The sequence below is a fragment of the Cariama cristata genome, unplaced genomic scaffold (assembly GCF_000690535.1).
Source record: "Cariama cristata isolate BGI_N322 unplaced genomic scaffold, ASM69053v1 scaffold682, whole genome shotgun sequence".
Lineage (NCBI taxonomy): Eukaryota > Metazoa > Chordata > Aves > Cariamiformes > Cariamidae > Cariama > Cariama cristata.
In genome coordinates, this window is record NW_009602993.1 from 26606 (window position 1) to 51583 (window position 24978).

The 24978-nt window shown below is 35.5% G+C and overlaps 1 protein-coding gene across 1 annotated transcript in view; it reads right to left on the reverse strand.

The window, feature by feature from the left end:
* The window catches only part of SKIV2L2 (superkiller viralicidic activity 2-like 2 (S. cerevisiae)), a 47176-nt gene that overhangs the window by 12662 nt on the left and 9536 nt on the right, over window positions 1–24978 (reverse strand). The window contains exons 10-18 of the mRNA XM_009694967.1: window positions 24465–24567; window positions 24196–24327; window positions 22942–23021; window positions 21418–21528; window positions 20221–20322; window positions 18614–18739; window positions 5612–5762; window positions 3599–3771; window positions 3236–3304 (exon numbers count right to left, since the gene is read on the reverse strand). Of these exons, the coding sequence (XP_009693269.1) occupies window positions 3236–3304; window positions 3599–3771; window positions 5612–5762; window positions 18614–18739; window positions 20221–20322; window positions 21418–21528; window positions 22942–23021; window positions 24196–24327; window positions 24465–24567 (1047 nt within the window). The remainder of the gene's footprint in view (window positions 1–3235; window positions 3305–3598; window positions 3772–5611; window positions 5763–18613; window positions 18740–20220; window positions 20323–21417; window positions 21529–22941; window positions 23022–24195; window positions 24328–24464; window positions 24568–24978) is intronic.

The window sequence follows — 24978 nt, forward strand, 5'->3', positions numbered from 1 at the left end:
CTGTGAGAAACTGCCATAGTAAACTAAACTAAAAACCAGGGTTATCCTGTTCTACAAGATACATAATTTCTTCAAGAAATGCCATTAGAAGAAACTGTTCCTCTGAATTCTATCCCACATTTGCAGAAAGCACTCACAGCAATGTACAAGACCCATACCATTGCTGTTCTCTGAATTAGAATTTTAAAATAATATCCACATATACCAAATCAGTATCCAGCCAAAGCCAAGAAAAGCATAATGCTGACCTGAACAAAGAAGAGACTAAACTCATAGCTGCACATACATGCTACAGAAAATATTAGAATTGGAGATGTTTAGAAACTTATGAGAGGAAAAAAATATTTTGATCGATAACTGTATTGTAAACCTATTAATAAAGCAAGGATATAAATGTCATTAACATCTGCTGTTAATATTACCCCTATAAGTTTATGTATACCAAGGGCTTTTAGGCAATGCTGACCAGACGTGACTTACTCTAGAACTGCTTTTTGAATGTGTACTGTTTCCTTCGTTGCATTTCCTACATTTTAGTACTAAACCCTTGAACAGGAACAGACATGTTTTTATTTGCAAGAGTAAAACAAGACTAGAATACCCTGTAAAAAATTGTTAGTCACATACATCTCTGTCATATCAAGTTTGAATGATCCTTTGATTCATGCTGCATCAATTCACATGCTTAAAGGATAAAATACTGCCCTCTTTGGCAGAATACTGCATAATTAGGCATATTCCAAGGATTTTAGAGTTGCCCTGAAACATCTATTATTTCATGTGCCTGGAAACAAAACAAGATAAGACACTTGATCATATCTGCAAATCAAGAAATATGGCGCAGATAACAAATTCAGATTCCCAGATTAGTAACATCAGACTCACTGAAAATTCAATGACCATGACATAGCACTAAAAATTATGTTAATGTAGTAAACATTATAAATAAACATGAACACACATGTATGTAAATTTAAGTTTAATATACAAGTATTATAATAATCTAAACAAGGAAGATGAAATCGCAGCATCTCAAATTTTAGTATCAGTAACTGTTAACAAACAAAGATTTGATGTCTAGAATGACGGATCAGATGACAATATGGGCTATAAACAGCACCACAATAAAACTAGCATATAGCTGGCACAATCTAGTGGAAATAAAATTTCTTACTCAAAACTATTTGTGCTTTTTTATGAATTCCAAAGCAAATAGTTACTTTATTGCCTACTATAATGTACAATACATAGCAAGCAGCACTTCTTCTGCCTACTGTAATTCAGGATGAAGTACTATTTGCATTCACAATTTTGTGGAACACTGAATCATAAAATTATGCTGGAAAAACATCTACATATAATTAACAATGAACATTACTGACAATGACTCATGCTTTTGCTTTCACATTGGAATGAATAAAGAGAATTACTCAGTGAAATATAGACATACTGTATCCCTAAATGTCAATCTTAATTACATACATTCCTCACTAGAAAAAGGACTTAGAATCTACGATATTAGAATCTATGATACAGTGAAGAAAAACTTACAACTAAAGAAAAACTAGTAATATACACTGAATTCAACATCATTTCTAAAAGCAAATCCAAAGAACTGTCATAGCTTACAAGTAGATGAAGGTTTAAAGACATGGCGTAACAGTGATGTATTTCCAACGCTAAGTACGCTACTACATTAAACAGTAATGGGGAAATGCATCTGTGTCTCAGGACAAAAATGCATTGAACAGACACATTAGAATGGGTAAATACAGCTTCTTTAAGTCATCTGTTTTGCCTCTGCTCATAGAAACTAGTCTTTCCATTCTGATTTCAAAAGTTACACAGCTTTAAGTCTGTTCCATGATTTTCAGCACCCATTGTCACAAACTCAGAACTAAAAATATAACCCAGCTGCTAGAATGACTTCATGAAAAAAGTGCTGCTGGAGCCAGAGCCATCTTCTGCAGAACAGACCACAATTTCAAAGCAAACATTCAAACCTGAAGGCTTTATACAACAGTAAGACAGGCCAGATAGGAAAGGCAAATATATAGGTGTATGACACAGATAGAAGAAATGCCTCCAGTGACACAGAAGTTGGCAATTTTACATAGAAGGTTGGCGTGAGGGGCAAATCTGTTCTATTGCTCATGTGGCTCTACAAAAAAAGCAGTCTAAAAGTAAAAGTTTAAGCAATAGCAGTAACAGTCCAGTTTTCCAACTTGAAAAAGAAAGAAATGTGACTTTCAAAAGCAAGATGGAAAACCAAAACAAAATCTCTTTCAATAAGTTCTGTATGCACACATTTTTCTCATTTCCTCTTTAATGAATATATATTAGAAAAGAACCAAAATGTGCCATGATGTACAGGCGCCACCAGAACTTGACAAAGACAACTTCTCATTTAGACCTACTAATTAATGCCAATGCTCTCCTGCCAAATTTACAGCAAAAATGCTACCACAGGAAAACACACTTTAAACTTAGGTCTTGATTTAGCCAGCAGAGTAGCCTGTCAAAACATTTCTGAAAGGAAGACCAAAACATCATCTCTGAGGTTATGCGGAGATCAACTATAAAAATGGATTTTTGGAAGGAAAAACAAATCTGGCTTCTATTGCATCACTGCACTCTGTATTTTCTTCCACATTTCCCCAAATCCATTTCTGTTGTTTTGCCCCCTTTGTATTTTAACTTCCCAACCCTAAACTCTACAGCAACATCTCAGAGGACAAGCAATCCTATGCCTCATGCACTAGCTTAGGACTTAAGACACAATTCTCCGATAACCTTCTACATAGAGCCAAATGCCAGTCTCCCTACAGTCTCAACTCTCACTTAACACTTTCCATAGATTTTCTGAGAGTAAATGACATAGTGTCCTTCCCATGAACGGTTTTGTGTAGCGCTGTTGGGGATGTGTCAGAACCAAAGTGAATAGTTTTGTGCCAAGTGCACTTTTGAACTACTTATCCCGTACAAAAGCAAGCATTTCCTCCACAAATAAGCCAAAAGTTAAAAAATTAACACAGGATGTAGGGTATATCCCACCTTCCATAGTTTTTTTTTCTTTATACTTTCACCTCAGGAAGGCCTGAGTTCTTTGTAAATTTGGGGTGAAAGGAAAATTTTTTTGCTCTTGAAAACTACAAAGCAAATACAAGTTCTATCTTATTTTCAGAAAAATTCAGTAAGTTAAGTATTCTTCTAATGGAAAGAATGTATATTTTACCTTAACATTTGACTTCTTAGAGAAATTAACAACCACTCCCCATCCAAAGTCATCACCTTCGTTCTTGACCTGAAAATATTACAAGATGTTATAACATAACCCATGTATAATTACATCCTAGCAAGCATATCTTTTTGTATTTCTGATACAACAGCAGTCATGGACTACTATTCATCGTTAAAACAGTATTTCTTTTAATTAATTGTTGAATGTTTAACTAAGAAACTTACTGAAAGTTGAAATTGTTGCCTATTGCGATTCACGTAATTTTTCAAGATGGTAAACTGGCACACACACATGAACCCTGCAAATTTCACAGGTATAGACGGAAATAAAAACAAAACAAAAGAAAAATCAGATTACCTTTACCAGTCTTCCTGGTTGTAGAAAGGGCAAGCAGTACTTTGGTTTGTGAACGTATTCCTCAATCTCTTTGCCCAGTTTTGCAAGCTGCTGTCGGATTTTGTAGTATATGACCACATTTTCTTCATTGGGAATTGTTATTTTGTTGTACTGTGCTTCCAAATTATTCACTCCTATAATAAAAAGTAAAATTTCATGGAAATGAACAACTTCACAGATTTAGAAATCAATGTTTCCCTTTCAGATCTATACAACTAGTATTTTGTCACCATTTTTGGCACTAATTTTCTATATACAATAATCCATTCTCTGGAAAGCGAGAAATCTATAAATGTGTCCACTGAATTTTATTTATAGGAAATTAAATATGAATAGTAGGATTTTTTTCTTTTTTAAATAAACAAGCTTGAGAAAACGTAGAAGGCTAGAGCACCAGTTGTCCAGGTATCACTGTTTTAGGGTCGCACAGAAGTCCAACAAAAACTTGCAATGATGTGTAGAAGGGTACTCACTGCCTACCAGCGCTCCCCTGCCTCCTCCTGTGAAAATAAGATTGCTCAAAGACATTTTCTAACAAAAAAACGGAAGAATGTCCTTCTACCCTAAAAGAGGGAAGTTGCTAGAACATATTCTTCCTAATCTGTTTTAGGCTCTGATTTCATCAGCTGGAAATCAGTATTTTCTTTCCTCCAACATATTCACACCTTATTTAGGCAAATCAGTTTTTCTTATAAGCAACATGCTTCATTCTCTCACACTGTTAATACCACTAGTAAACATAAACAAAGCACACATCATAAAGATCTCTTTTTCCTCTCTACAAGCTCACGCTCTTGCATGCTATTTGAATGCATATGGGTGACTCAGAAATCCCACTTCAGAGAGACAGTTCTGTGAAGTGCTCTATATTTAGCTGCCAACTTTTTAAAGAAAAAAAAGCTACCAATCCATACTCATGGCATAATTTCTTCCTTGATCTAAACAGCCATTTCTCTCCTTTGTGTTTCTAATCGCAGCTGAAGCAATTACAAAATTCTAACACCCAGTATGGTGCCTAAACAAAAAATATCCAAGAAATACAAAAAATCTCCAGCTCCATTCCTCAATTTAAATAGCAATACTGGAACGCCAGAATGAAGATCTAGGCATGCCAATTGGAACAGTAAGATTCTCAGGAAATACATACTATATTTGACTACTGCTGTCTTAAATACTGCACCTGCAAACAAACAGAAACTCTGCAAAGGGAATCAAAACCCCCTCTCTACATGTCTATCAAAGCTACACGCAGACACACAGTCTCTCTTACTACTCATTTAACAAATGAACGGATGAACTGCTCATTCATCAGTGGCAAAGGAAGTAGTTACCTTTCATGTTCTTGAGATTCTTCTGGATTAAGTTTTGAAAGAGGCCTCACTCTCAAACACTGGCTGAGATCTTTGGAAACTAACTTTGGCTCATGAAAACACACTATTTAAAGATCATGGTTCAAAACTTAGCACAAATAATGTCTCAGTCCTCTCTGAATTTTGCTTTGTATTTTAATTAAACATTTTTTCCTATACTACTCTGAATGCAGTGTACCCGAGTTCTTTTTAAGGACTGTAATGAAATATTAAAATTATGTTTCTTTTAGCTAAGTTCTGCATATCAAAAAGGAATAAGACTTTTCTTCTCTGCACCTCTAACAAGCCGCAAGAATTTAAAAATTGTTTTTCCTTCTTCCTATCCTCTGGTTTAGCAATATGACAGCCATTCTTGTCTGATAGAGTGGAAAGCTCTCTTCATAGATTGACAGTGCATATCAATATAGGTCCTAAGAACAAGAGGAAATTACTCTTCCTGAAACCGTAACATAACAGCAAATGGTGCAGTGGCAACTGTTGCCAGGGAAGACAAGACTGCACAGGTACAAATTCGTATTAAGCATAATGAAGTGTAACTACCCAGTCTCACAGTGCAGCATCTTTTACACTGACTCTCAAGACTACAACATATAGTAATACTTACTTTCTACTATTTCTGGAATAGTTCTGTAATGTTGGAATTGATAAAAGGATTTTTCTAACATGTATTCAGGGTTAATTTCCTCTACTCGAAGCAAGTTCAATACCATGTTGTATGTCAGGTGGAAGGCACTGTTTAAAGGATCAGCCGAACCCTGAAAAAGATCCAAGAACACTGTCCAGTTAAAAAAATATTAATTGCAGCATGTAAGAACATATCAAACAAATCATGATGCAGTGTTTTATATGAGGAGCTGCTTTGATGGGTAGTACAACTGGTCTTGAATTTAGATTACTTGTCTCATCAAATCCTAAGCAATTTTATTATGCTGAACATGTAACTATTTATATGTCTCATCATTTCTACAGTTATACTACAATATTATAAATTAGATCTAAATGAAATTAAAAGTTCAGATGAGAAACTCAGATGTTTCTTACAGTCTATTACTTGGATTCCATTATTTTAACTTTAGAACAATAGTTATTTAACTATTTAAAGCAACTCATTATTTTAACACTCTGGAAAAACTTATTTGTACACCTTTTTCTCTTAAGATTTACTGATCACATTGGTGTCTTCAGAAGTCTGTTCAAACATAGGCAGTCTATAACTTCTTTAACTTAAGTAATGTCTCATTATAAAATTAATTTACTTTGCAGGTTGCCCGAGAGGGGTTGTGGACTCTCCACTTGTGGAGATACACAAAAGCCATCTGGACATGGTCCTGGGAAGCCTGCTCTAGATGACCCTGCTTGAGTAGGGGGCTTAAACATGATGACCCCCAGAGGTCCCTTACAACCTCAACCATTCTGGGATTCTGTGAAGTTCGATTTTTTCACAAGATAGTATTTAGAGGTATTTTGAATAACTTAAGCAGAAAGGATGCTGGGAAAGTATTGTGGGGAAATACCACATTTCTACTTTCTTTCCTCATTCTTTTTTTCTAAGAACATACTATCTACTCCTGTCCTCTGTCGAAAAAGGGTACTGGACTAGGTAGATCCACCTTTGGCCTGACTCACCATGGCTGATACTATGTTCTTACCCAAGAGGAAGATCTAATTATCATAACAGCAGCAAACATTTATTTCGTATACATTGAAACAACCAGCTAGTCAAAGGACAGAATAGTTACACAGTGTCCAAGGAAGATCTAGAAGACCTCAGCACTAGAGCCTCTCCAAGTCAATGGCAAACTTGAGAAACTGTCTCTAGTGTCAGCACAGAAGGCCATCCTGATAAACCAAGTAAGAAGTTACTGCAACCAGATGACAGATATCCAAAACTTCTGAAGTATGAAATTGCCCAACTGCAGTGTGCAACCTTTCATCTCAAGTAGCACTGGTATCAAAGGAACAGGTACCTGACTTCTTCAGAAAGGATCCAAGGGAAATCCAGGAGTTACAAAGCAGAAAACCCTAATTTCTGTGCAACAGAAGGAGTGGACACCAGAAGCAAGAGACGATTTGACACAATACAGCCAAACAGTACCATAAATAGCCACCTTATAAAACCAAGTTAGAGCTCACAAATCTTTCAGAGCTCCTTGAAGGTGTTAACAAGTATGTGGATTATCATACCTCCTTGACTCCTGAAAAACTTTTAACACCACACTCCCTATCCGTACCAAACTAATGTAATTCAGTCTTTAAGGGATTTAAAAACCCCAAACTCTTGTGAATTACTAAACATAGTGTAATTTGGTATTCTTCCAAAACAAAATTTCCCAGTGGAGACTCAAATAGATCGGGACTTAGAAAAAATCAAGAAAAGGCATAGATAAAAAAATAGCAAGGTCTGCTAAAAATACTAGTAGATCACTTCAGACACTAGCAATTCACAAAGTTGCATGATAAGGAATAAAATCACAAGAGAAATTTAATCTGAAAGTATATTATAAGAAGATGAAGTTCAACAGTTTGCAACGGTTTAGTATTTACTGCTCATTAAAGAGTGACCTATACATGAAATAAGATTTACTAAACCAGCGTTGCTATTTCAACAAGGCCTATGAGTAAGTTCAGTTATGATGAACATTTTAAATTCCTAACAACTAAAACAGATAACAAGAAAATGAGCATGTTTCAGGACATATTTTTCATGCAACTATGATTGCTGAAAGTTCAACATATTCTGTCAGACGTTTTAGAAGCTCAGAGACAGCTGACACTGGGAAACACGTTCCTCTGCACTTTCTTTCAAGCTCAAGATTTGCTTTACCTAAAACCAATTATACTGTATCCTCTTGCAACTAATTTCTTTGCCTTTTGCTATACAATAAAGTATCTAGCAGAGGTATTCCCTCATCACACATAATAAAAAAGCACAGGCTACTAAAAAAACCCTGATCATTAGTTTATATATGCAAATGCTGAAATTCAGATCAGGTACTCTCCTAGATCAAGCTGAGTCTATACTACAATATACACATTTTGTACAGTCAGGAATTATGATACTACATCCACTGGTGCACTGATGTCAGATTCAATAAAAGACAGTTTGAATCTAAGACTCCTTCACATGTAGAAGATTTAAGAACACTGTAATCCAGTTTGCTTTTTGTGAGATATAGAGCTTTATGAGATTACCTTACAAATGCCAGAATCCTATTCACTTCATGATTATTTCATCGGAGAAAAAACCCCCAGCTGTTACAGGGAAGCATTCACCGTATGTTTACACTACAAAAGTACCAACATGACTACATGTAAAACAAGTTTTAGATAAATCATATAGCCTAATGTTTTGCTTTCCATGGCCAGAGACTCATTCAGTCATTTCAGCTTACATCTGTCAGTAGATCATAAATATACACGTAGGTTTTCACCTCTAGTGATGTACCACAGAACAGAAATCCCTCTTGAATTAGATCATGAAATGTGTATTTAAAATAACACTGTCAGTTCTGAAATTATCACAAATGGGTTTCCAGTAAAAGAAATGTGTCAATAAGTACAACATCAACAGCTGAGCTGCAGTTTGCAGAGGAAAGCTCAAGCTCCCACAGATGTCTCTGGTTTGATAAACCAAAAACAAAGATGAGAGAACTTCTGTTGCTGATGCTAACCAACGTTTAACACAGCTTTTTCCTTAGATCTGATAATACGGTCATGTACTCAAGCTCTTCTCTATTTTTCTAAATATATCAGTTATTCTAGGAAAGAGAAATTGCATAAAAAGCTTGCTTCTCTACAACAGAGAATGCCATTTAAAGAATGGCATTTACTGAAGAATGGCACAGCAATTAATTATGCCAGTGTCAGCCAACAGTGGGTCAGACTCTTTCCTACAGGAATGTCCACTGCTGTAGCCAGGCATCAACTAAAGCAGCTGGAATACGCCCACCAGCTGGCTACAGTCACCGGCATATCTACAGACCAGTGGAGATCTGGCAAAACGCTGCTGTGACTGCTCCAATCACACTATGAGCCCCCTCTCCATTCCTGACAATGATACATAGCTTTAAGGCATAACTTAGCTGTGTGCTTGCAAGATTATCAAATATTTGAAAGAATACAATTATAAGTGTCACACTCTCACTTAAATGCTATCATAAAGTGAGAAAACAATGAACTTGACACAACTATAATATATGCACAGAATATGCCAAGAAAGACCAAACAATTCCTACAGATTCACTTTAAAGCCTTTTTAAAATCAGCACAGTTCAACTGTGAAGGAGTGATTTAAAAACAAACTAAAAAAAACAGCTATTTCAAAGATTATATAAAGCAGGCTTATTTGAAAGGCAGCATTTGAGCCAGTTGCTGATGTGGCAATTTTTATTTTAAACACACGATGAGCATTTTACAGTTTGAAAATAAGATCATTCCATTAACACAAAGCAGTTAAAATACAAATCCTGTTTTGGCAAAAACTGTGAATTGTTCCTGTTCCTTCATCTCACAAACACATTTTTCTCCAATTTCAGAAATGCCTGTTTTCTCAGTGTTCTCTAGGCAACACTACATTTGAAATCCATGTTCCAAGAAGCTTATTTTTTTCTGAAAACTGGAACTCTTACTTCTCCAAATTAAATATAACTATAGTAGCTTTACTGTATTACACCTTCAGCACAGCTAGTGAATCCCGCAGCATGCAATAGTCTCTATTGACTACCCTGGGCTATCAACAGACTCGCATCTAACAGGCAGTAATCACCTGAATGCCCTTGCTTCATTTACCTAGTAGCAACATACGGATCTTGCAGGGGCACTGGGAAACCTTCTAGCAAAATACAGTTGTTCTTCTATACTAAATACACACAAAACATGAGTAGACAATCAGCCTTTTCTGGCAAATTATAAAGATAGGTTTGATTATTGAAGAGACAATTAGTGGCTACCTAAAGACACCTGTCAGATACACATGGTGGAGGGAAGGGAAGAACGGCGTGGAGGCAAGATGGGATATTACTGACAGGAAAATGGAAAAGGTGGGCCTTTCTTTTCTAACTTGCTCTCGAAGAGCTTACACAGTATAAATTGTTCAACTACCCTGGATTTTGCTTGCTGCTAAGATACAGTAAGAGGCAAATCAGTTTAGTTTAAATTTTCTCCATGATGGTTTGCTCCTCTTGCAATTCCTTTCTCTGCTCAAACCCTGTGCCACCAGCTCCCACACTGATTACTTTTCTTTCTTACTTTCTTAAAAGTATTCTAAAGCATGGGCATGACATTTAGCTCACCCTTTACCGTAGATCCTCCCATCACAATTCATCAACCTTCACTTCAACAAGCTAGGGTATGCAATCATCTGCCTCAAGTTCTCTCAGTCTCTGCGGAAGCATCACCCTTGTCTCCAGAGAAAAAGCTCCGCATTAGAGAAAGGAAAAACCACCAACTACTCATGCAGAAGTGGCAAAGAAGTTAGGCAAAAGCCTAACTGATCAGAGCTGCAACAAAAGTTGATGAGAAAGACTGCCTTGAATAGGCCTCAAGAGGTTGCTTTCAAATACACACTGTGCCCATGACTTCATTGTTGTTGAAGAACTACCATCCCAGTTCTCCAGTCTCCTTTCTGCAAGTAATCCCCCTCCCCACTCCTTCACAGAGGGGAGTCCCCCCACCCCAAATCTTCAACAGACAGTAGCAACAATTTATTTCTGAACATTTGTAAAAAATCAGAATGATTTTGCAAGCTTTTTTTATCCCTTTGGGTGAGAATTGCTCGCATACATGAGAACAGTCTGGATATACCAACTAAAGTTCTCAGAAATCAATGACCTACTTTGTGCGCTTGCAACCACTTCACTTCTTGAGAAATTTTAAGCGAACTTACCAGTAGCACCCTTTCAAAAGGGTTGTAAAAGAATGATTGGTTTAAGCTGATGTTAAAAATCAAGAATGTGACCATAAACAGAAATAATTTAGTCAAGAACTATCTCAAAATTATAGCCGCTATACACTGCCAACTATTTCAGAACCGAGTCTCTTCTTAACACAATCAGATCATCCAACAGGGCAGTCAGCATTTACTAGTCCTACCATTTCTTGCCCACATAAACTAGAAAGATATAAAGATTGGGGAGGAGGAAGATTAATGTCTGGAATTGATATTCACAGGGTTTTTTCACATTTTTTATTACTGTTAGACTTGGAAGCCTTGTCTAACCAGAGATGTGAGAGCTGTCACTGCTGCATTATGGCACATAGCGTTGACCAAGACTTACATTTGGTAAGGGTTACTCTCTCTGTTCTCTCTTATAGTGGGAGAAAAATACGTACATTTTCCAAACTGTTCCCATGCAGAGAGGAACAAATTTTGCACATAACTTTCTTGCTCTCCAGCCTGTCACAGAAAACATGTATAAAGCTTTCACAGGGAACACAAGACGGCAAATACCATCTGAAACTAATTCACAGGGACATTACAAGCTAACAAAGCAGAAAGAGGCAACTTGCAAAGCAACAATGAAGTATCCTTCATAATGACACAAATCAGATACACTACAGGACATATTTTAAGCCATTTGGTCCACTGACAGTTTCATTTGCTTATCAGCGTTTCCAGAAATAAGCTGAATTAATGAGTTTCCAAAAAGGAAACAAAGAACCTCTTTACAAGAGCACAGAACAAAACACATGATGATACTTAAAATGTCTCTCACTTTTTTCCTCGTAAGGGGGAAATGAGTACACTTAGCTGTCTGTGCAGTCACCGTTACGAATTTCTAAAAACCTCTTAAAATAAAAATCCAAGTGACTGCTTGATACATCTCTAAGACACAGAAACACCTTTAGTGAAATATTAATGAATAGCACACATTTTTCCACATATCAATGATACAGTTACCACATGAATAATCAGATCTCTCAGAAATATCAAAAAAGACTTTGTAGTTATACTGATAACAGGATTATCCTGCGCTACATTAGCATGACTGCAAAGCCAATAAAATGCCCTTCTGCAGGGTTATTTTTGACAGACAACAGTAAGCAGCTATTTTAAGCACAGATTTATTACCGATCTGGCTCACTGCATTGCCTCAGAAACGGAATACAAACACAAGCCACTGTAGGTGGCAAAAGACTGCTTTAGCAGGCTTTGCCGATGAAAATACCTCAGGTTTAGGTTCCACAAATGCTCCAGTTGTAATAAGAGACTTGAAAGGAAAAAAAATGTATCTTAATTTCTCTTGCATGCAACTACCACCATCTGAAGTTAGTTCTGAATGACTGTACTTTTCAGTCATTTACACTCTCTAATACAGTAGCTCCTAGCATTGTAACTATTGTCAGTTTTACTTCAGGCTGGTAACTCCAAGTTCTGTTCTTCCCCAAGCCTTTTGTCTTCTTTCTGAACTGAACACAGAAAAATATACAAAAACCCCTACACACTTGTACCAAGGCATCTCAATTTAATAAAGCAAATTTAAACTCTCAAGCAAATATCTGAAATGACAAATATTTCATATAACACAAATATCATACTTTAACTTAAAAATTTAAAAATTGTCCCTCTCCAAACCAGGATCGTAGGACTGCTACATGAATTGCTCGGCACAGAACACAAATGTGTTCAACACCATACTGTGCAATGATTCTTTTGGATTTGAGCTGGTCTGGTAACACTATCACTGTATTTGTGTAATACATTTGAGAGAATAATTTTGCTCCTTCTGTGTCACATGAACTCAAAGAAAGCTGAAATGGAAATAAACCAAAAGCCAGCTGAAACAGAAGCTAGCTGAGATCCACAACACTCACTGGTTTCAGATTTGCTGCTACAGGTATCAGGTAAGTCATGGGTCAGTTGTGACAATTTACAATTTCAGTAAACATGCAGTATGTTTTAAATTAAAGGAAATGTGTGCCCTAGCAAAGACTACATACTTCTAATAACACAAAAATAAATTTAAAAAAGGAACTTTGTCTTCTGTTCATTTCACACTTACCTTTTTTGTTTTAGGAATAAGGCGGCAAAGAAAAAAAAAAAAATCTATCTTAAGCAGTCAAAACACATTTATATTTGTAGTGATGAGTTTACCAAAGTAAAACAAAATTTCCCAAAAATCTGTCAGTTGGGGGGAACTGATTTCCAGAGACTGATCTAATAAAACTTCAAGTAACTTGTGGTATTAACAGGCAGTAACCACAATTAACAAATAATACCAGTTAGCTTACTCCTACCGGCTCTGGAAAAGCCTGAGGTGAAGTTCAAGAGTGACTAACCATTTCACATGCCATCTGATGCACCCCATCTTCCCCCATTTTGGTTGCAAATGTCAGGAAGAAGAACTATTTGCTGTGCTTTTCTATCTACTGGCTTGCACAATTATCTACAGAACTATGACCCTGTTCATGATGGCATTTGACTCTCCCTTAAAACAGCTGATTTCTCTCCATGATTTCATGCTAAAATCTTGGTGACTTTAAGCACATTTTAAATTAAGGTTAGAAGTAAAGTACCTTCCTGAATTGAAGCCTGGAAAATTTCTGCAGTGCAAGCTTCATAAGAACAAGGAAAGTCCGGCAGTTTACAATAAAAATTAAAATTTCACTTTAAAATAATTTTTATCTAGATTTTGATAAAGTATCCAAAATGTTTGTTTCATTGTTTCATCATCTATGTCACAACTTCAGATTAGAAAGAACATTACACTGTCCTCAAACTACTAGCGACAATCTATTTCTTTCGATCTTGCAACTGCTTTTCCAACAAGTCTTGGTGCCAACCTCCAGCTGAAGTCTATTTGTCTCCCAAACTAGGTTTTGGTAAATTTCTCAAATCTTGAGGCTTGGTTTTTCTTTTTCTGCCTGTACAGTTTGTAAAAGTAAAATGAGAATTCAATGTAACAGAATAAATCTTGCCACCAAAAAAAAAAATTCCCATTCAATGGAAGGGTTTTCTATATATTAGTCAAAGGACATCATTTAACAAAAACACACACATAATTTCAAGAGTATGATGTAAACGTATATGGGTATTTTAAAGGGTAACAAAGACTAACAAGAGTTTTGGACTACCCTAAACTTACCTAACAACAAAAAAGTATCCAAACCCCCAACCACTCAAACAACAGAATCTATACTTTTACATTAGGTAATTCTTATAAATTTTACAATTTTTCAACCCAATTCAAGAGCATACACACCCATATTTATTTTAAAACACAGAAAAACTAGTACAGGAACAGATCCATGGCCTATCAGTCAATAACAGACAAGCCAAAAGAAGCAACAAGCAAACTCACAGAGCTTAAGTGAACTGCTTCTACATAGAACGGTACTTCTTTCATACACATTAACCATTGTTTTTGCTGAATTCTGATTTGTCACAGTTTTTTATAGTGTTACATAACTATGGCATTTCTCATGACCCAGGCAAGAGTCTTAGTTGCTTGTTACACTTTCTATGTGAGAAATGGTTGGTGATCTTTGAGGTCTCTTCCAACCATAACGATTCTATGATTCTATAAATCCACACAAAATTACACTCATGCCCAAGGCTTATTATTAATTACTTTTGCAGACAGGTAGCTATGCTTATGCATAAGTACTAAATTCCAGCAATTTTATCAGATAGCTCCTATTCCAGTAACCTCCTCTTCTAGCAACTGAGCCTTCTCATCACCTTCTCACCCTTTCCATCTTACATTTATTCCCGATCAGCATAAACTTATTTATTTTTGGGTAAATACTGTTTTTCATGCTGAACAGAATTTTCTTGGTACTTGGAGTCTGAAAGGAAAGTCATCTGTGATATATACAGGTGATTAAACCACAAAATACCTAATGATGCTGCCTTATTTGTAAGGGAGTGGTAACTTGCCCTTTCAAGATTAAGAAACTTTCCAACAACTGCACAGTGGTCAAATGAGACAGCTGTGCAAATGGGCAGGAAGTCAAAGAGAATAGTAATAAACCATCTGAATTCCTGTCCTGTTCATTCGCCTTGTATAATAAAACAACCTAAGAGTTAAAATAAAATACAAAAAGACCAGACAGATTTCTAATAGCAGCATACAGGCCAAATAAGCACAGTACTGCCAACTCTAATAAATAAAGGTCCTGCCAAGGAGCCAGATGTAGCTAGTGGAGTATCTCCTACCGCTTGGCATTAGGGCACATTATGTTCTATATGCAAATGACCAGGAAGGCATAATACGACACATTTTATCTGGCTAGATGAATGTTTTCTTTTGATTTTTCAGACCATCTAACTTCTCCTGTGAAGGAGTAAGTAGATGCAAAGAACTGATACACTTAAATTCAAGGCTAAAATACCTACTTACATTAGCATATTTTCTTTCATTATACAATCATTCATTTCTGTAATGTAATTAGCTTAAGATTTTTGTATTTTAGAGACATAACAGATCACCACTGTTCAGTAACTCAATTGACTCTGTAGGAATACATGCTTGTAACATGGCCGAATTCCAACTAGAGAGGATGCTGCTCTGGTTTCAAAGGCCATCTCGCATCAATGAGAAGCTTTCCACTTCCTACCTAAACTAACACACTGTAGCTAAAGATTTTAATTAAGGAAACAAAATTTTTAAAAATTCCCATCAAATATTTCTTAGCATTATGTAAACGTAAAACTATAATTTACAGTTATAAGTTATCCAACAGCATTGTAATCATTTAGTTTTACAGCTTTGTGCAAGTCACCACTTTACTAAATATTCAGTGGTCAAAGAAATGCAATGAGAAATTTAAAAAACTAGTTACACTGCAGAAGACAATGTTCGTTACTGAGTTTAAGAAATATTTATAAAAATCCCTCGTAAGAGCTCCATCTAAGATTTGAACTTTGAATTTAAGTTTGAAGTACTGTACACAATGTTGCAATGAACAGTGCCACAGCCAAACAGGACAGCTGCAGCAATACTGCTGGTACTGATACATACTCAGAGCTCTCACTTCACTGATCGCAGCATTAGGCAGCTGATAACATTATTCCTAGATGTTTTGCTCTAGTATTCAGGAAATTATTTTGATCAGACATGCATTAGGTTTGAAGAGTTATGATAAAAACGTCCTATGTAAATGTCCTATCATTCTCAATATAGCTAATTTATTTCTTCTGAAGTTTTCCCTAGAAATCTTTAGCTTATCCTGGAGCAAATCCACAATACTTAACATGGCAGCAAAATACTACTGCAAGACATCATCATGATCTTACTACAGCCAAACAGTGTCAGTCAGTAAGTAAAACCTAATTTAGACACGTTTAATGATGAATACCAAATATGTGAATGCTGATAAAATGTTAGTCTGTATACATTCTTGGCCTGTTCTGACATGAAATTTTCTCTAAGTGATTTGTATTTAAAAATGAAAATAAGAAGTATTTTTTTAAGTTTTACTCCTCATCTCACAAAACATTACTTTTGCTGCCTTTTCAGCAATTGGCTGAATAGCTACAGAAGCTAGGTAAGCATCAATACCTTCCTTATAGCCCCTTCTGATCTTTTTCAAAGGAATCTTGAATTCAGTCTTGGCTCACAAGTGAAGTAGTGTGAAAAATGAATGAAATACATTACTTTATTTAGATCAGTGGAGAAGAACCAAAAGATAATATAGAAAGCAAAAATGTTGCCATTATTTCTCCCTTTTGTTTCCTTGTAATTCAAAAGGAAAAAAAAAAAGGAAGGGCTTACAGTTTCAATGAAGGAAATTTTCTTTATTACTTCCTTACAATCTAGACAAAAAAATAGACAGTATCAAAAAAATGTAAGTGACCTACTATTTCCTTTTTTCATCTTAATTAATGCAGACTGAGTTCTACACTTCTCAAACTACTGAACTTACAAACTTAAAAAAACCACATTCTGAATGGTTGAGCTTATAGAGTAAATTCGTAAAGTCTGAAGATAAGTAATTGAAATACCAATTTTTCTTAAGCTATTTACAATTATTTACTATAAATTAACTTTTGGGGGATATTCTTTATAAACTACAGACTACAAGCACACAAAATTAATGCTGTTTATAAGGAGTGACTTTTTCTTCTCTCATTTGTACCTCCTGCTGTTTAATTTTTTAGCTGTGGAAGTACAAAGGTATAAAGCCTTTATTTAAGTAAGTATTCCACAAAATTACACCTACTATTTAAAATAGTCTTAAAAACTCGTAAAAATCAAGTTAAAATACTTTGTCTTCATACATCTCAGAGATGTACACATGCGTTAAGTGTGCAAATGAACAAATAAATGTATGTCCACACCACTGAGAAAATACATATCAAATCAAGACTAAGAAATAAATTAAAAACCTAATGTTACCATACATAAATGAGTTCTGATATTTTTGAAATGTCTTATTTTACTAATTTCTGGTTAGTTGGCCATAATGTAACAGTCATGAAAATGCTGACTTTAAGAAGGTAAACACTACCTCTGTATAACAGTGACCTAATGTATACATTTATTACGAATTAACAGCTAGCACTGACAGAGCAAGACACACAACAAAGAATCCACATCTGCATAACTAACATCACCAAGGTACGCATTTTTCCCTTGTTCTTCGTTTGTCTGAACAAAATAGAGAAATATTGGCATCTCTGGTTTTTTGGCAACAAATACGTGCTTTTTATTAACATACACTGAAGCTGACTTAAGATGATTCCCACAATTTATAGAAACTCTAATAATACTCTAAGTGCCATTTTAACACAAATGATCTGCTATTTGTACCAAAGCTACAAGCTCCTGAACAGCGTGCAGAGGAACTCCCCACGTTTTCAATTTTAACATGTGTGCACAAGTAATGTAAGCAGCCTAAGACAGGCAACACACACACAACAGAATATTATACTTCATTAAGGTTATTTCTGCCATGGAATTTAAATAGAAATGTAGTGAGTGCAATTTTTCACATTCAAATTATAAAGCAAGAGAATATCATTGTAATAATCTGTAACAACTTTCATTACAGTCCAGGGAAGCCCTATAATCTAATGCCCATCTCAACCACAAGTGTTTTTCTCAACCTCTTGATTTCCAAACCTCAAAGTTTCCTACAAGCACTATCAATTTCTCCATAGTTAATTTTAGCTTACTGACATCCATCTCACTCTTATTTATCATATGTACTTCATTTTTTGCATGACTTTGTCAAGTTTGTCTATTACACTGAGAAGTCCATTAACAAAGTTTTACTTCACCACAGAATGAAGCCTTTAACAATTCTTGTGAAAGTTCAGCAAACCTTTTCTAGTTCAGCCATATCTTTTAACCGACTCTGTTCAGCAAGAAACAAACAGGATACTGCAGTAGTAGTGATATCACTAGAAAACAGGATATAATTCTACCTCTCCTGCCTAAGATCCCTTTTATACCGAGAAAGATGATGTTAGTCTTCTAATTTTGTTTCACAACAGAAACTCCAGCTTTAATGAAAACTCAGTGAAAGTCCACACTCTTCTTAGGAGTTGTCATCTCCTACCTGCACGCACCTGTTCTACATGTGTAATTTTACATGCTACATTATTCAAATGAGAACAAACTTAGTGGGGAGGATAAAAATAAAAAGTTAACTTCCCTCCTACCTTCAAAAGCTGCTTGCCAATTGTTGGACTCATTTTTTCATCCACCATAAGAATAACTATTCCTCTGTCATCCATACCTCGGCGTCCTGCACGACCTGACATTTGAATGTATTCACCTGAGGATATCTAGGATAAAATGAGGGAAAAAAAAATAATCAACAAACATTAGAAAAATAGCAAGAACATACAGAGTGCTATTTACAATTATACCGTAAACGACCATGATGTATAAAAATTACCAAAGGAGAGTTATCTAAGACATGAACTTTTCACAGATTGAATTTATTACTTGCAATTGACCACTAAGCTACAAAGATAAATCCACAACTAAAATAATGTATGTCACCAGCATAAGTTAACTAATGCTCCCAGAGCTCCACCGATTTCCATAACACAGTGCCTCATTTTAGTAAGCACAAAAAACATTTTACTAACGTCCTATGTGACGGAAGGTTGCTGGGCATGGTGGAGATTATTAAAATCTAATGCATTTTCAACATACTGATAACGCATCTTCACCATCTTCAAATAATGTCTCATTTCATTCAAATGATTCAAATGTAACATTAAAATAACTGATACCCAGCAACAGCAGTATTTCTGTGCCTACTAACCATGAAATTGAAGAGGTTATAAGGAACTGGGACATGGATAACAGCCAGCTGTAACTGGTTCCCTATGTCTCAGAAAGTTATAAAACACGGTTTTTTGTCATCTGTGGAACTTGAATTCCCAACAACTTCCCGAGTTTCACTTTAAGTCAGATCTCAAAAAGTACTTCAGGAAACTGTGCTAAATCATTTTAAAAGCAGGAGTTCCACATACCTGATACCTCAAAGGTAGCTAGTTCTCACATGTACCTTAAGGACATGCAACCAGACTGAATGAATCGTGGAACTGCACAGCCCAAACTAAGACTGAAGAGATGTGCATTATGAAGTAAACATGTCAAGTCACTTGCCCTGTTTACTGCAATTTTCCCATCTCTGAAAGATGAACCATGGCACCTACTTAATAAGTTTTGCTGTGATGACTTGTATACCCTTGTCATTATTTACATGTGAATTAAATACCTGGTTTTAATGTTTAAAACTTTTAAATTGTTTTGCAGCTGTTTAAGAATGTGTCTCTCCCTCCACACATTTCTCTTTCTGTGAGCTTCCCAAAATACTCTGCTATAACAGAACAACCAATACCCTCCTAAGGTAAATGATCTCTTTCCTTGGCTTTGTCAAAACCTAAATGTAGTGAACATTATGGTATGATACTGAGCCCACTTTTCTCCACATTCCGCTGACACAGAAGAAAACACTTGGGTCTCACAGTTTTGGAAAAGTTGTGCAGAAGTCTTAGTCTAACCCACGGCTAACCTGTGTTTGATGCCCTTCTGCTGTATCTATAAAAATAATAATCTCATGCATAATCTGAGGAATCTTGTCTTCAGGAATTTGTACACTAATTGTAAATGGATTAGTGAACAAAGAAAGATTTTTGAACAAAAAAAATACTTGCTACTACATTGAATTGGATACGTCAAGAGTAAATTTAATCCTAGTAAGGTTTAAATATGCAATTGAGTTATTCTACAGAATCTGTTTTTCACTTACCCATCGGAAATCTTTTCCGTCAAATTTGCTGGCACTCGTAAATAGCACAGTCCTGGCTGGCATATTAATCCCCATGGCAAAAGTCTCTGTTGCAAATAAAGCCTAAATAAACAGACTAAAGTTAAGCAAGCAAAAACAAAGGCTCTTAAGCAAACATGCAAATAGTCAGAGATTGCTACACAAAACCTCTCCAGATTTTACTACTTATGTACAGTCAACATAGGAACATAGGCACATTCAATATTTGAAAACTGGATCAAAACCATTATTTTCCCCGACTCCCTTATTTCCTCTGGGAAAACATGAAAACTATTTAGATGGGACCATGTGAAATACTCCAAAAGAAAACACAAGGTGGTACAAATTATATCAATTAAAAATAACAGTTACTTTCCACATTCAAAGTTTCCAAGAAGAAAACAACAGTTAGCTTTGCAAAAAACTCCACAACTTTCATCTAAAATTAGGTTTTTCTGAATGTGTGTCCCTCAGGGCAACCAACAACTTGGTAAACGTCTACAGTCATTTATAGGAGCAAAATATATCATAAAACAGTTGAAGAAAATACTAAAGCTAGATTTTGTAAGTTTAAATACTTTATAATAAAATCTGGAACACTTAAAACTAGAGTTGTAATTGTGCACTAACATAAGACATCTAAGGTAAAGTATCAAAGGCTACGAACTTTTCCTTATAGAGGGGAAAAAAACCCACCAGCTTCAAGATACGTTTTTTCAGATAAAGATGGAGATACTCATGTAAATATTTGCATTTCTCAAGGGAAAGAAGCTGTAACCAATTACACCAATTAACATGTGCCACTGGAACAGCCTCAGGCTTCCAGAAGAGCTCTGTGCATTTGTAGAACCAAATACGTAGATCCACAGAACAGAGCTCTTCCCTTTATATGTGTGCAGCTCTTTTTAAAATTGCCTACTTAATGGCCCACACAATGTTCAAAGTAAGTTTTTGGTAAGTACTAAGCCTTATGCTTCCTGCATAGAATCACACTGAAAACACAAAGCATTTTTCAGTTTGGCATGTGCAATGAGTCCTCCACCTTTTTCAGCCAAAGAACAGATCTCCACTATAACACTAGCATACATTCTGAGCTGAGACACACTTCCCGTTTTTTCACGAAGACTGACTGTGTATTCACAATGAAAAAAAACCTAAATATGGACATGAAATATACACCTTTATCAGGCCCTCAGAGAAAAGAATTTCTATGGTTTCTTTTAAGATAGGAAGCAGACCACCATGATGGATACCAATTCCTCGCTTCAGAAGAGGAAGTACATGCTCAACCTGCAAAGAAACATATAAAGACCAGTAAATAAGTTCTATTACTCACTGCTAAAAAATAAAATCTGTATGAAAAACCTCAACACTGCCCTTCGTGTTCATGTAATTCACTATTTCCTGATTTCAAATATAATAAATACCCCTTCAATGTTATTTTCCAGCTAGAACTAAGAATGATACAAAGGGCAAAGCCAGAGGCTAAGCTTTTCAGTAGACTCGTCTTAAATTGGGTTAGGCCAACTATGAAGCTATGCCCTAATTTACATATGCAGTTCGTATTTAAATTTGCCTCTATTAAAAAAAAATTGCCACATTTAAAATAATTTTTGGAAATAGTGATCCTGGTATGCACGAGATACGTTGTTTCAATTTTAACTGCAGCAATTTCACTTACTGTTATGCACTTTAAAACAGTGAGTTCAGCATCTATGAGAGCCATACAAGGAAGTTCAGGCTGTAAACAACTGAATTAATCTCTTAAATTCTAAAAACATTATACTTCCAACAAGAATCTACATAAACTTAGCTTTGTCTCTGTTTTTTTCTTTGAAAGCAAAGATTCTCATTAACAATCTATTAACACTTGGTTACCACCCAAACCTAATTCTGAGAATACACTTTTGAGGCATCATTGTCCACAGAGACCAAAACTGATTACTTTTATATAATACCACTGCTATAAGTTTATTAAAAAACCAACACAAAACATGTTATATATTGGATTCCTATTTTCTGTTTTTCTCGAGTTCACAAACGGAACAAGTATGTGCAATCTAAAGCAAGCAGACATGGCCAAAAATTAAATGGTTGTTTTTTTCCAGAAGAAATTGCCATGCTTACAATAAAGATCACTACATTAAGAAATGATAGACACAAATAAAGAAGGGAATAGAAAGAAATTACAGTTTTAGTATCTGTTACAAAAGTACTGACTCCTGTAACATTCTGTCCATTTAGAAGCTTGTATTTTTCCACTGTAAAGACAGTCACTATGCTTAGTCACTATACAGTAAATTAGAATGCAGATGTATCAATTCAACTTTTTGAAAGGTACAATATCTGATAAAATGCGTAGTGCACTCTCATTCCAACTATTTCCAGATACTTTTAATCCAGATATAATTCTTTATAAGCCCTTATGTTTACTTTAAAACATAAGTGGAAAAAAATGAAACGCAGGGTAGGAACTCCATGGTTAATGGCATATGTCATTTGCTGGAATCACAACTGCAAGGAATCCTTATCACTGAGTCCTATTTCACAATGCCAAGGAGCAATGCAAGAGATATTAAAACCCAGGGAGATGAATGAGAATATCCAGTTTATGATTTCTGTACCCATTACAAAAGACTCACAGCCTCAAATGTTGCAGAACACAGGGAGAGCTGCAGCTATCCCTATTCAATCTACACTTACCTGAGGAAGCTTTTTGTCTTCATCTGACAGGCAATCAATTGCATTATTGAACACTTCTTCAACCATCTTTTTTTCTTCATCTAAGAAGCCAATTTGTAAGTTATTACAAAATCTAGAAGGTTAATACCATATGTAAATAAATAATTACCACATTCTAATATTTACAAAAGTTTACAACAAAACCAGCGTGGAAGATCGTGAAGTCTACACAAAACCACCCACATCGGGTCAGACGATCAAGACTTGAATGTGACCCTGAAGGAGCCTAACAGTAACCAGAAGCAGATGCTCAGGGAAAACAGAACAAACCTGGCAGAATAATCCAAATTTCAGCTATTTCCAAGTGTGGGATTTCTCAGTCTTATGTACTTTCTGTCTTTTCACAAATCTCTCCGTTTCTCTTCTACCTACTAGTCCCTGTCTACATGGACATGGAGGGTCTTCCTCTTCCCTGTTAATTCTCAAAGTTTACACCCTTTCTACATAAACAACACAAATATCAAGAATATATATTCAAAGCTATGACTGAAGAAAACAAAAATGTATCTCTGCACTTGGGCATACCCTTACATTTTCTGACAGAAAGAGCTCCATTATTTTCAACACTGAACCAGAATATGCAAAGACTGGAGCAAGTAAGCAAGCAAGAATCCTGAACAGTTCATAAACATGAAATAATACGTTGATTTACAATGAATTCCCTATTTTTGTTACAACTCTTAACATTTCCAAGAAGTGATGAACTTAAACTTATTTTCCAATCTTTGTTTACCTTTTGGGTTTTTCTTTCAGGAGAAGGGGGAGGAAGGAAACAAAACTGGACTGAATAGTTGAGAAAGAATAGTCTAGTGGTTTGTTATACAGTTGTTTTGACTTTGAGAGAATACCCATTTTTCTAACGGACATAACATGAAAATTTTGGGAAATATATTTGTTATGATCAGAATTCTTCCATTACAGATAGAATTTTCTAAGAAGTCTTGTGCTATTATTACAGCGAACAGGATTTTGGAGAAAGAAATTAAGTTTAAAATAGAGGAACAATTCAACATCGTGATGACCAAGTGCTCTTCGTGCACCAGCAGTTTTCCACTGAAAATAGCCTGATGTACCGGCACAGTCAATGAAAAAGCAATACTTATTTTTCACTTGTTTTTACACAAAAAGTCCCACGGGAAACAGAAATATCTAACCAGAGCAACACTTCACATTAAACTACAATTGTGAATAAAACCAAATTTTATTTATCTGTACCTGTATTGAAATCTAACTTTGTCATTTGAAGTGCATAGGCTTCGCAGTCTTTCTTACTGAAGCTGAAAATAATCACAGGTTGGAAATTCCTTTCCATGATCATCTTCACAATCTTAAAAACATTTGAAGGACCTGCAGAGATATTACATTAATTGAAATGTAATTTTAGCAAAAAAGTATCTTATGGAAAAATTGAGACACAAGCACAACTTGCACACAACTTTGTTGTATTATACAAAAAGTTACTTTAGAATGGGATTCAAACTCACCTTTTGTTCCTCCTTTCCTGCCTTTCTGGTCCCCTTTTGCCAAGTCTCCTGCATCTCTAAGCACTTGCATTGCTGTATTAAAATTATCTTCTCTGAAGTCTCCCTAGATATAAAATACAAACTTTGTAAGCAATTACTTCTTACATAGCCCACTTTAAAATACTTAGCGCTTCTCATAGCCAGTACTATTACCTCATATTTACAGGCAGAATGACAAAAACAATGCATAACCTAGCAAGTGAATTTACTAGGTCAATGTCATAGCTCAGAATTACAGTGGTGTCACTGAAGCTATTGCTCATTGTTCTATCCGCCACAGCACCAACCACACTAGACCTGCTGAATGACACAGTAGAAAACCTGACTTTTAGGAATGTCTACATGAAACCACATTGTCCAATGAAGTCCCAGCTTCAAGTGCAGTACTACTGTTTATGGCATTAGCTACTGCTGTGTAAGGTGATGATGAATTTTAAAAAAGTCGTTACTTCAAAATCACCTAAATATACAAAAA